The sequence below is a fragment of the Petaurus breviceps genome, unplaced genomic scaffold (genome assembly GCF_028583685.1).
Source record: "Petaurus breviceps papuanus isolate PSGF00001 unplaced genomic scaffold, PetGlider_PUasm1.0 673, whole genome shotgun sequence".
NCBI classification, from domain to species: domain Eukaryota; kingdom Metazoa; phylum Chordata; class Mammalia; order Diprotodontia; family Petauridae; genus Petaurus; species Petaurus breviceps.
The window spans coordinates 1589412-1602866 of NW_027186448.1; the positions used below are offsets into that span (position 1 = coordinate 1589412).

The following is a 13455-nucleotide window of genomic DNA, read 5'->3' on the forward strand; positions in this document are numbered from 1 at the left end:
TTTTGTTCCTCCCCCCATGCTAGAAAAGAGCCACACTGATCCTTCTTTACCCCACCAGTTTTAAAATAAATTTCCAGACTGCCCTCTCTTTAAATTGTTAAATATTCATTTTGAGCAGAATAGGTTATTCCATATAGTTTTTCTTCTTAAACTACATATTGACTTTAGTTAAATTTATGGGACTTGTACAATCTCTCCTTGTAAAGGAGCAAGGAATTCCTCTTTCTCAAACCTGGGAGTTTGCTGTTTCTCTTTGTGCTTTGGCTCCTTGTTCACAAGGGGATGAAGGGAAGGAAAGAGAAAGAGTGTCCCTTGTACTTTGAACTGAGACTCCCACTTGGCTACTAGGGGGTTTTCCTAGTAAGGGAAAAAAGTTCCCTGTGTAATGAGCTGTTTATTGTGTTAAAACATTGAAGCAATCCCTGTGGTCTGGAACACTTCTGGTGCCTGGAATTTGGCCCCCAATCTGATCCTGCCAGGTTGGGTAATTGTTTCTTCACCTCTGTACTGGAGGTGAGGCTCTGAAGGAGCTGCCGATGGTTATGCTGCAGTTGTCTGCCTTGTTAACTGAGAGGGTTTGCACCAGGGCCAGTGACTGAGTGATCTTTGTTTATCCTAATCTCCAGTGGCCAGAATGGGATACATAATCCTTAAACAAAACCAGACCAGTCCTTTGTACAGTTAGGCAACTGTTGCTAGAGAGAAAAGGCAGGTTTGGGGATGAAAATGGAATTTCATGATGTTTGCACAATAATTTTTAAAAGGTGCTATGTCTTTGTTTCTCTCTCTTCTGTCGCTTTCCAGGACAGTAAATGGCCTTGACCAAGTTCCTCCAGCTGGTCTGGGCTCCTCCAGACCATCATCTGCTCCAGGTATGCTGCCTTTGAGCGTGTGAGCACCCAGTGTCCAGGTGGAGGATTCGGCCCTCCACTGATGAACAAGGATATACCTACGCCTCACCTGTCTGTGCCCACATCTGCAAGGCCCAGCTCATGCCCTTATATCCACCTGCCTTCCCGTAGCCAGCAGATGGCATGCCAGCTGCACGCCATGGCAACACACCGTGCCCACTGCCCTGCAGGACTCTGCTCGATGTTAACCCTGGTTATTTTCTCTTCTCACCATAGTGCCCATTGGTTTCACATGATTGCACTTTCGTGGGTCACAAGCTGATACGTGTATTACTTGGTTTCTCTGGATACAGAAGTTCTCCCTCACCCCATTCAGCCCCTGCAGCCCTTCCTTGCTGTTCCAGTAGGAGTCATTTGAGTGTAGGACCAGTGCAAATCTTGGAGTTCTCTAAAAGACCATATTGATGTGTGTCCTTCAACATAGCTTCTCCATCCCCATCCCCGTCCCATAGCATCTTTCCTCCTGCCCCCAAAAAGGGTCTTTTATAAAAAAAGACTTGTATTTTGGGGTCTCACTTCTGTCCCATATTCATGATAGTCATGGACACAGGGCACGGTTTTCCTGTACCTTCTGAAGTCTTTTGAGCAGTTAGCGTTTCTCTAGGCTCCCATCACCAAGAGCATCATTTAGTCCTGGCTCATGGACAGCAATGAACAGGGTCCCCAGAAGTTCTAGGGGCTGTGTTCTGGAGGACTTTGCAGCTGTGAGGTGTGTCTCCTCTCTGTGCCTCAGACTTGTTGGGGTTGACCACCCCCTCACCAGCTTTCCAGATTCTTCAGTTAAAAACACTCTTCAGAGCACTTTTGTTTTATTCTCAGTGGGCCTAACCAGTTGAATTGGGAGGAGTTGAATGGCCCGTCTCCAAGGGGTAAAGAGAAGACTGCCCCTCAGAAGGGTAGGACTTTACGTGTTTTTCCTGTGCATCCTTTGATTATTCACATGCTGCATTAACTGTTTACATTTTTTTTTTGTATATAGGTTTGTAAACATACTTGCCTGAGGTATTTGTGCATAACTTGGGCTTTGTAGCTTTATTTATTCAGAATCCATTTGGCATGTTTAATGATTTAGGATGGTGTCCTACAGGGCAGCTGTATAAGATCATCATGTGATTTAAAAAATAACAAAACACTTATCAAAATAAAGATCTTTTTTTGTGAAAACAGTGAATTTTACAGAAAAAGAAGATTGAAGTTGATTTATTGCCTGTTTGAGAGAAGCAAAAGCTGGAGAATACTAATGACTCAAGAAGTTCAAATCTATTACCCAATAAATCAGAAAGAGGAACTGATTTTCTGTGCATGGCTTCCCTAAGGGTGTCAGGGCAGGTGTAGGAGAAGGAAGAGTCCCAGATTTTGCTTTGAGGGGCATATTCCTTGTTCCCTTTGTCTCTCTTTCCCACCTGTGCCGATGAAATGAGTGATTCTTAACCTCAGTATCAGAAGCAGGCAGAGGATGACCATTGAAGCCTTGTGAGCAGATTTCTACCATGTGCTTGTTAGGGTTAGTTTATGGGGTAGATAGGGTGAATGCCATCATCATTTTTCATCAAGTGAGATGTTATCCACTTTTGAGGTCATTTCAGACTGGGCTTCTTAGATTCCAACTCAGAATTTTCACCTCATCTCTCAGGCTGGCCGATTAACACCAAGTGAGAAAAGGTTCCAGGTATTTGATAGCAGTGACAAGAACACAACCTCAGAAACCTGCAGACTGGATGCTCACAGCTATCACACAACAGGCTTTGAATACTACTTTTGTTACAACAGATGAGCTCAGCATTAAGAGCAAGCAGAAACAAAAATGCTAAATAAATATCAAGTAATATTTCACATTTGTAAAAAAAAAATAACAAAATATGATGCAAGTAGTCTTTGCTTTTAGACCTACTGCATTCTTTTGGAGTCTGGGTTTTAAACAAGTTCTCTACAAGACAGAATCCCTTATCATATGCATACCTGTCTTCTGAAAGCATCAAGGAAAGGTGGTATGCTATTAAATCATCAATGAAAAATGAGGCCTACCTATTTTCATGTATGGAATCCTATTCATTTAAAGCTGCAGCTGAGCTAGTAGAGGAATATTGTCTTCCAATTTACAGTTTTAAGGGGTTTGATCCTTTTTTACTGGTACCATGGACAAATAATTCTCATAGTTTTTGTGAAGAAAGTGCTTTGTAAATATCAACATACATGTGAATTATTATTAGGCTTGGTGATCATGGTACAGTTGAAACAACTATTTGGAGCCAGAAAACCTGGGTTCTAAATTAATCATGTGACTTTGGGCAAGTCACTTATCTGGGCCCTCTATAAAATGGAGAGGGTTAGACTAGACGATTTGTAAGGGTCCTTCCAGTTCTAAAATTTATTGTCTCCAAGGTTACTTCCATCTTTAATATTCAGTGATTTCCGTAACCTTTTATAGTGTTGGTTGTGCTCATTAACTTTTTATATAGCTAAGGCCCCTTCATTTTCCTAGAACAGACATAGTCATTTCTTCTTTCCCTCCTGTTTCACATTGCTATTTCTCTCCACATCATTAGATTCTGCCCTTCTGCTCATGTCAGCCTTTTCAAGTACCTGCATAATTCTCTTTCTAAGAGGTCAGTCTGGTAACTTCAATCATTAAACCGTCAGAAACATTTATTAAACACCTAAAAACTCAGTTGGTTCTGTTCCCTCTCATCCTGCCACCAAGACATCATTAGCTGTCACAACCATGAGCTCTTGTCCATTCTCTGCTACATGTACTCTTTTTTAAAGAATGCAGCATTTAATTACATCACCTGTATTGTTCATCCAGGTAGTCCTACTTGCTGAAGTAATGTAAGAACAAACTGGTGTTATGAGTGCTGGGTTGGGAATCAGAGGTTTTTGGTTTGAATCCCAGCTCAGCCACTTACTACCTTTACAACTATAGGGAAATCATTAAGGAGTATTTTGCTCATCTGTATAACGAGAGGGATGAATTAGGTGATTTTTAAGGTCCTTTTTAAGCTTTAACTCTATATGTGAATCTGCTAGTTGTAGCCCCAAAACATACTGTCTTGCAAGGGGGTAAATTGTTGTCTTTCTTAAAAGCTGGAGTTACTTATTTAATAATGAGTGTAAATTTTACCATATTCTGCCTTGGCAGCTTGGAATTTTATTGCTACATCTCCCTAGCATTTTCCTCCATATAAACACCTGCCTATTGAAACCAGGGATACTTTCCAGGCACTTGCCTCTCTGTCAGTTGCCACTTTTACAAATTTTCCTTGACCAGAGAAGGTGCTGGTGACCAATTGATGAGATTCATATTTATTAAGGGCAGAGACCTGGTGGTCAGTGGAGGCTTCAGTGAACAATAAGAAACAAAGATGAGCGAGAGTGACAGGCATGTTTACATCAAAAAATGCTATTAAAAGAATGATAATTTGTTACTCGTTATCAATGTAAGACCTGTGTTGCTGGAAGGTGAAGGTAAATAAAGATAGCTCTTGCTTTTGTCTGGTAACAGAGATAGACTTGTATATGGTTAAAGTACAGATTAGTGTATGATGAGTGCCTATGAAATCAGTTCTGTGGGGAGAAGGGATTGTAGAAAATGGCTGGCATCTGAGTTTGATCTTGAAAGATGAGCCTCTCCAGATGAGTGTTTGGGTGAGACATTTCAGAGGGGGCAGCTGTAAAAGGACTGGAACACTGGAAAGTATAGGATATATTCAGGGGTGGGGTATTTGGCTCTAGTGAGCCGTCTCTGAAGGTGAGGTTGGAGCCACATTATTAGGGGTCATGAATTCTAGACTGAGAAAATTATACTTCATTTAAGGGTCAGTCAGGGATACATTAAGGTTTTTTTTTGACATAACTGACTTAGAAAGTTACTCTGGCAGTGTTATGAAGGATGGATAAGAAGGGTAGGAATGGACATTGAGAGACTAATTAGGCTCATATAATGATACATATGAGAAGTAATGAGGTCCTGAGCTGGAGTGGCTGCTATGGTAAGGGTAAGGAGGGAAATGTTTGTAAAGTTGTATCATTGACAGGATTTGGAAACTGAATGGATGTGTGAGACAGAATAGTCAAAGCTGACTTGAGGTTATGAATGGAGTGATTGGGGAGAGACAGTTTAAGTCAGGAGGAAAAGATTTAGTAGAGTAAGTTCAGTCATTTGGCAAGCATTAACACCTGTAGTGTGCTGGAGATATAAGATGCAAACAAAACAGTTCCTATCCACAGTTAGCTTAATTTTTATCAAGAATAGCAATATGAACACATGTAAGTTAGATATAAAGTAAAAATTAAAAATTTTGTGGAGGAGACACTAGGAACTGGGGAGACCAGGAAGGCCCTGGTAAGAGATGGCACCAGATGGCTAATGTTTTGCATGACTTCATGTGTATAATAAGCATTGTATTTCTTGTCTCTTCAGTGGGTTGGGGAGGGGTGGAGAAAGGGAGAGAATCTGTAACTGAAAACAATAACTTTTTAAAAATAAGAGATGGCAGTTGGACTGAACTTTGAAGAAAGTTAAGAATTCTACAAAGTAGAAGAGAGGAGAATGCATTCCAAGTATGAGGGATGGCTTGTGCAAGGCATATAGATGGTAGAATGTTGTGTGTGAAGGATGGCAAGCCAGTTTCACTGGACCACTTGTGTCTAGAGGGGAGTATAGGGTATTTATTGAATCTGGAAAAAAGTTGACAAGCCAGATTATGAAAGGTTTTAAATGTCCAAAGAATTTATATATATATAGCTTTTTTGGAGGGCAATTGGGGTTAAGTGACTTGCGCAAGATCACACGGCTAGTTTTTGTGTTAAGTGTCTGAGGCTGGATCTGAACTCAGGTCCTCCTGACTCCAGGGCCGGTGCTCTATTCACTGTGCCACCTAGCCACCCCCAAGAATTTGTATTTTAACCTAGAGCTCTCAAGAGTCACTGGAATTTTTTGAGCGGGGGAGTGACCTCCTTGGCAACTGATTGGCTATGGGTGGGTGGGATGAGGTAGAGTTGAATAAGACTCCAAGCTGTGGACCAGGGTGACTTAGAAGTTTAGTTGTGCCTTTATCAGAGGAGTTAAGAAGAGGGATAGGGTGATCATTGAGAGAAATTAGTTCTGTTTCAGATATATTAATTTGAGATGCCTACTCGATATCCACTTGGAAACCGTCTAGTAGTTAAATTTGCCTTTGGACATAACTTAGTTTTTCATTCTTTTTATTTATATTGTTATAGCCATTATTTCTGTTACTTTCTTCATTCTACTTATTTCACTCTGAATAAGTTCATATGTCTTCCTATGGTTCTCTGAATTCTTTTTTTTCTCCTTTTTGTAGGGCAGTTGGGGTTAAGCGACTTGCCCAAGGTCACACGGCTAGTAAGTGTTAAGTGTCTGAGGCTGGATTTGAACTCAGGTCCCCGACTCCAGGGCCGATGCTCTATTCACTGCACCACCTAGCTGCCCCGTTCTCTGAATTCTTTGTGTTCATTATATCTTACAGTATAGTAATATTCCATTATATCCATGTACTACCTTTTGTTTAGTCATTCTCCGTTGATAGAGGTCTACTTTCCAATTCTTTGCTACTAGAAAAAGCCTTACCTGGCAAGAATTATTTGTTCTGCTTTATGGAAAATAATAATAGCTTATATTGATTAGTAATTTAACTTCACCAGCAACTTATTTCTTAACAATTTATCTCACTTGAATTATTTTTTTGCTGATTTGTTTGGTAATATCAGAGGCAATATGCAATGGGTCATGCAAGGAGGCTGCCCCAGGATTTGGTTGGTGAAAATCAGGGTTTAAACCACTGCTTCTTTGTTGCCTGAGGCATAAAAGGGCAGCCTATAAGGAGTTGATGTGCTAAAGATTTAGTATAATTCCCACTATCTTTCTAAATATCCTTCTAACTCAGCTCTACTGCCATGGTGAACGCTGAAGTGGGGGAAAAATCTTGTGTTTTTGTTAATAATTATATCTTTAGAAAACTCTTATAAGTAAATTTATTATTTCATTTTATGGTATTTCAATGCCTTCTAAGCCTGACCCAAAATATTTTGATATTAGGATTGAATAAGATGACCTTGTGGTTGAAATAAAGGGGTAATAGGGGTGGCCAGGTGGCACAGTAAGAGTGCCCGCCCCAGAGTTAGGAGACTTGGGATCGGTTCCAGCCTCAGATACTTAACACCCACACAAAATAACTGGCCATGTAACCTTGAGCAAGTTACTTAACCCCAATTGCTTATTAAAAAAAAAAGAAATAAAGGGGTAATGTAGAAGGGACCTTAGGTGATGACCAGTTACAAGAATGCTGCCAATGGGGAACTCTTTTAAAGGAAGAAATTGGATTCCCCACTGACACTGTAGGATTTGCTTGATGGATGGGTGCTGACAGGAGAGCAAGTGTATTGCAAGTAGTTCTTGCTCAGGTTTTTACAAAGGCTGGATTACCAGGATAAGGAAAATGAAAATATTTGAAATTAAAATCTTTGCACATTCAGCAATTAGAGACAGATATTTTTGTTTTTTGAGAACTGTGCCTTGAAGGCAGAAGAGCAATTTATGGACTTAGTAGCAGCACAGGGCAGGGGTAATGAAGACAGGAACTATATACAGGCTCAGTGCATGATCTCTGACCCAGAGGTGATTTTGCTTAAGAATGTGCTAAATCTCACTAAGATTGGGACTCTAAGGAAAGAGAATAGGAAGAAGAGTGAGGATGAGAGTTGGGAATAGGTATCATTGGTAAGAGAGCCTTAAGCTTAAGAGGGAATGGGGAGTACCTTGTTAAAGCCGCTTAGGGAAAGGTAACTTCCTTTATAGAGTCAGAAAGTTTGTGGCCTTTCACCAGCAAGAAACTTTGGTGGTTATATTAGAAATTTAAACAGCAAGCTGTCAGAACAATATATGACACACTAGTGAGAATTCCGACAAAACTCCAGCAAACAAGCTCCCTGTTGGTTGAATCCTTAATGCTTCAGGTAAGAAGGCAAAGCCAGTGATTCAGACCCTAATCTTCCAGACCAGAGCTGTTGAATACAGGGCCTTTGGGCTGCATCTAGCTGGCAGAACTCTCCAGTACAGCCTGAACAAGTTTAAAATGTAATTGGGAAATGTTTAACAACATGAATAAAAATGCAATAAAATGTTAATTTTCAGTTTTCTAAGACAATATGCAGCATGTAGGAACCCATTTCTGTGTGATGGTCCCAGGCTAACCTCCTCTCCTCCATGAAGGGGAAACCATTCAAGTATCTATGAAACATGCCACTCCTACCCTAATGATGTATTATAAATTTAATATTAAAAGAAATACAACCAGTTTAGCTTGCTTTGCAACTATTTGTGTTTAATGGATTTCAGCATAAAATATTAAAAGTCATTCCTTATCTATCTTCTTCCTTTGTCAATTCCCATTCACTTTCCTCCTGTGGTCATGGTAGATACTGTGGTTTTTTTTTCTCCCTCTTTTCATTATTTGAAATCCTAGGAGTCTAGGATCATAGATGTTGAGTTAGAAAAGCTTTTACATATTCATGGTGCAGTTGGAAAAAAATGTTGGATCTGCAGTCAGTGGACATAGTACCTGTGTGACTGACCTTGAGCAATCCATTTAACTTCTCTGGGTCTGTTTTCTCATTTTTAAAGTGAGGGACTTGTACTAGATGACTAGAATCTCTCTGATCCTATAGTCGTATCCAGCCTCAATTTACAGATGAAAAAGCTTAGAAGTAATGAATTTTGATTTGCTCAAGGTCACAGTAAATGGTAGAACTAAAACCCAGGTCCTTTGACTCCAAAGCCCCCATTGTATTATGCTGCCTTTCCCTTATAAAAGCATTTCAGATTTTCATGATTCCTCATTCTTGTTGATTTCAGTTGCATTGCATTATTTGGTCATTATGCCATGTTTTCTTATTTGCTAGATGTTTAGGTACTTCCAGCTTTTAAAAAAATTACTAATAATGCAACTCTAAAAATCTTTGAACAGTTATTAAAAAGAAAAAAAGCAAATTCTCTGGGTATGTTGTCAACAATGGCGTTACTGGGTCAAAAGTAATGATTATTTTTGTCATGTTTGCTGCTGGGTTGCTGTCCAAAATTTTCTTAGCAATTTAGTTTGTTTTAATACATTTTTACCAGTTTGATGCATGAGAAGTAATTTTAATGTCTTTGATCAATGAGGTTGAACACTTTTTCAAGTGATGATTAATTAACATTTCATTTTTTTTCCTGAAAATTCATATATTTTGACCCTTTATTGTGGACTGGGTATTCTGACCCTTCATTTTACATAAAGCCCATAGAGGGGAAATAACTTGCCCACTGTCGTGCAAACTATTATTTAGTGGGGAAGTCTTCTTAACCCATCTCCTGACTTGCATATAGCACCACAAGTGATGGATGAGCTGCACCAACTTCTTCCTCTCCTGGCCCTGTATGGGCGGGTTGGCTTGTAGCCTTTATGAAGGTATCAGGCATGTTCTCAACAGCACCACTATGGCATCACTTCCCTAATTTACAGTCACATTAAAGGTTGGGGTCCCCATGGATTGACTGGCTACAACTTTAAGAGTTCTAGGGGTAACTAAGCAGCTGGGGTTTCTAGTACTGGTGCTTATGAGCTAGTACTGATGTGTTTCCAAACAATAATCAGGAACTAGGATTTACTGAGGATTCACAAAGAACAGTATAAAACACTGACCTCAGATTGGGGATATAATCTGCCCTTGCATCCACATCCTTGGAAGAATGGACTCAAACAGTGTACAATGGGTAGTAAGGCTCATATATGTGGCTGAGAGATACCTCCTGACTCCTAGTCCTGGAAACCCTTTTATCCTTTCATAGAATCCTCATGAAATTCCTGGCTCCCTGTTGGGCAGGTGACCTGCTAATAAATAAAATTAGCTACTCTATTGCTGCTAATACTTTTCCCCCAACTTGTGCCCAGATGCCAAAGGGGCATCACCAACTGCTGTTCTGGCTCCTTGCTGGACTCAGTTGCTCCTGGGCCAGGCTGCTCAGCTGCCACCCTGTAATTTCTAAAGACATTTTAATTCCTGCAGTGTTTCTTTATGGACACATCTTCCTCACTTGCTGACTCTTTTGGCTACTGCTTCTGCCTCCAGAGAATGCTGTTATTATTTGCTTGTGGAACCTCTTATAGGTTGTCCAGGCACTCCTTGTCTCAGAATATTCCTTCACGTAAGATCAGAAAAGAGGTACCATGTGCTCAGCGACCAGATAGGGGAATTTGTCCAGCTAGTCTTTGCTCTCTGCCCCCCTCAAAACAGCCCCCCCCCTGGAAACTGCCAAGGAAGGAGAGATGGGTGAGTTACCCCTTGTGAGTATGCCTCTGTTTCAGCTCAGCAACTCCTGAGTCATCAGTGCTCTGCAGCCAGTAAGAAAACTGGCATTACACAGCGCCAGCTCTCCTTCCCCAAAGTTTCCATGTAGTTATAGTGAAAGCAGGTAGGCAGTATCTATAGGGGATCTAAGCCCTTTAGGCCAGCTTATTCCTATTACATTTAACCTTTTGAAAACTGTTAGGAGTCTGTGGCTACCATCCCAGTCTTCCACTCTCTTAATACTGTTGTGCTTGTCCATTTTTTCTCCCCTGGATCTGGCTCTCTGTTGTCTAGCAGGGCATTAGTGAGCCCAGTTATTAAACAGATTTCTAGAGAGAGAAGCTGGAAGGCTATTCCCCTGAGGGGAACTCTGGGAAGAAACTGAGTTTACTAATTAGATGCTGCTGAGAGAGCCAGAGACCAGTAACTGCAGAATAACAGGGTTTCTGTTTCTGGTTTATGCAATGGCAGAGAAGAATCTTCACTGAGGCTTTGAACATCAAGTAGGTAGCTGCCTCACAAAAGGTGTCTTCATCCTTGATCTTAATCTGGGTTGCTTTTGGATCCCTCTAGGCTTAAGGATTTTCCTTCCAAAAAAGGGAACCCTCTTACTTACATGCCACAATTAACTGCCTGAAACTTTGTCTTCTCAGGTAACAGTTGTCAGGTACCACTTGCCACTAACCAACCTAAAGTTGAAGCTAGAGCCCTTGAAGGTTGGAATGTTTTTCACTAATACTAATGAAGCTAGATGTTGCCCTCAAATTCTTACTTTCAGAGATATCTTCTCACACCCTCTGGCTATTTTCCTCTCATCTCTCACCCATATTATATTAAAAAGAAAATAAAGCACACCAACTAAACCAAAGACCTCAAGTTGGCCATCTCAAAATGGCCATCTCACTGTTGGCTATTGATCAAATCCATTCCTGAAAATGTTTGGGAATAAAGTTTTTATAAATCAAATATTAACAAATGTCATTTAAGATATGTATTCATGGGAAACTGTATGGCTCTGCTTGTGACATAAGGACTGCATTTAAGAATACTGCAACCCTCCCTCTCTTTCAGTGCATATTTAAAGGAAAAATCATTATATTTAATATTTTGTCAAACTCCTGTGGAATTTCTTTAAAAAAATCCTAGATAAGGAAGCACCACACATGTATAAACTATAATTGGTATTGGGGTATAGAATTAATACCACCTCACAGCCTGTAACTTCAGCTTTTATCACATGTAGTTGTGTTTTGGGGACAAGATTTATCTACCCTGTAATAGACTTGAATCCTTAGTAACAAGCGATATTATTGTACTGGTTCTATGAACTCTAGAGACTTTGCCCAGGAGCAGATGGAGACCTATCAGCCCACATATGTAATGGAATCTTTCCTTCAGGGCAAAGGTAATTTACAATACATTAGTTTCCAGATAGTAAACATGTCATAAGACATTTATTTCTGTAACATCTCCTCCTGTACCAAATGTTATTGGAAAACCATTAAAAATTACAGAAGAGAGGTTGTGTGATAACTTTTATTGGCCACCAATTTCTTCCAAGGTGTGTGGGAAAAATCACAAAATGAGCTATCTTCAAACATCTAGAGGTTTTAGGGTCTTTTAAGTTCAATAAAAGTTAGGAGTTCGATGTAGCTCCTAAGATCAAAACAGAACTGATGTGTTATATGCCTGTATTGAAAGGCAAAATGTCCAGGGCTAAGGAGGTGGTAATCCTGCAGTATTTGGCCATTACCCCACATCTTCTTATCCCACATCTGTAGTATCAAGTTTAGTTTTGGAACATTTTGGGAAAGACTTCTGACAAAAAAGTATTTGGTGGGGAGTGGAGGAAGATGAAGGGACTAAAAATCATGCCATGTAAGAATTGGATGAAAGATCTGGGAATGTTTATCCTGAACAAGAGAAGACATCCTGCATACTGATAAATGTCTTGAAAAATTTAAGGGCTATCATGTGGAATTTAACAAGCATTTATTAAATATCTACTACAGGCTTTGTGCTAGGTGCTGGGGATAGGAAGATGAAAATCCCTACCTTCAAGAAGCTTGAATTCTATTGGAAGACATCATATGAAGTTTCTTAAAGTGGTAGGTTTTGGTAGAAAGATAATGAATCGTTTTGGACATTTGGCATTTGAGATGCCTATGGGACAACCAGTTCAAAATGTCTAAAAGGCAATGAGAGAGCAAACACCTTGGGGGAATATGCTCAGTTGGGGACATTATAACAATGATGATCCAGCAAAAGAGAAGGAATCATCAGACAGGAGAGCCAAGAGAAGAAGTTTCATGAAAACCCAAAGAGAGACCATTCAGGAGGATAAGGTCCCAAACACTGGGGTTTTCTCAGCTGCCGGAGGTATTAGATGGGTGCCTTCTCTGAGGTCTCCACACGCTCTGGCAAGCTGGACACACACCCCAGGACCTACACCCTAGACTGCAATCCTGATCCAAGAAGGTTAAAGTAAGAGCGATTACCCCTCAAACTGGTGCTTGGTCCCCCTACACTCTGCAGGCCAGGAGCTGAAGCTGCCACGTGGTGCTGGCTGGCTGTGCCAGTGTCTCAGTGCACTCCTACTTACTGGGTCCCAAAGTCCAGACTGCACTGACCTCTCACTCTGTCCTTCGCATCTATGTGTTGATAAATCTGGAAATGGTTACAGCTGCTGCTGATATGAAGTCCCTCCTGCTGGGGGCTGGTTAAACCCACCCTGGGGCTAAAGCCTCGGGGTGGGGCTGGGCTCAGCTCCCAGAGTGCTGTGCTAGCCAATTCCTGCTGGCCTGCCATGCTGTCCTCAGTGGGAGGTTAGCTTCTCTGTGTCATTTTGTGGGTTCTTCAGCTCCAAAGTTTGTGTAGAGTCTCCTTTTTATATGGATTGGGGAAGGTGGAAGCTGGAGCAGTGCGGAGGTCCTGCTTCTGCTCTGCCATCTTGACTCCTAGACCAACATTTCAATCGTGGTGTGTACCAAGAAAGCCTCCATATGGTTATGTGACCTAGATATAAATAAATTAGAGAGACCAAGAAAAAAATAATGTTTGGAATGATGGATGGAGAGTTCAGGACCAAACAGGGATAGGGAGAATTACAGAACATAAAACTGACAATTTTGATTACATAAAATTGAAAACTTTTGCACAAATAAAATCAATGGAACGAAAATGAGAATTGAAGTAATTA

The 13455-nt window shown here is 40.6% G+C and overlaps 1 protein-coding gene across 6 annotated transcripts in view; it reads left to right on the forward strand.

The window, feature by feature from the left end:
• NDEL1 (nudE neurodevelopment protein 1 like 1) overlaps positions 1-11776 on the forward strand; it is a 101668-nt gene extending 89892 nt beyond the window's left edge. For all 6 annotated transcript variants that reach the window (XM_069104163.1, XM_069104165.1, XM_069104162.1 and 3 more), the window contains one exon: positions 805-11776. In XM_069104163.1, the coding sequence (XP_068960264.1) occupies positions 805-812 (8 nt within the window). In that variant the 3' untranslated portion in view covers positions 813-11776. The remainder of the gene's footprint in view (positions 1-804) is intronic.
• The last annotated feature ends 1679 nt before the right edge of the window (positions 11777-13455 follow it).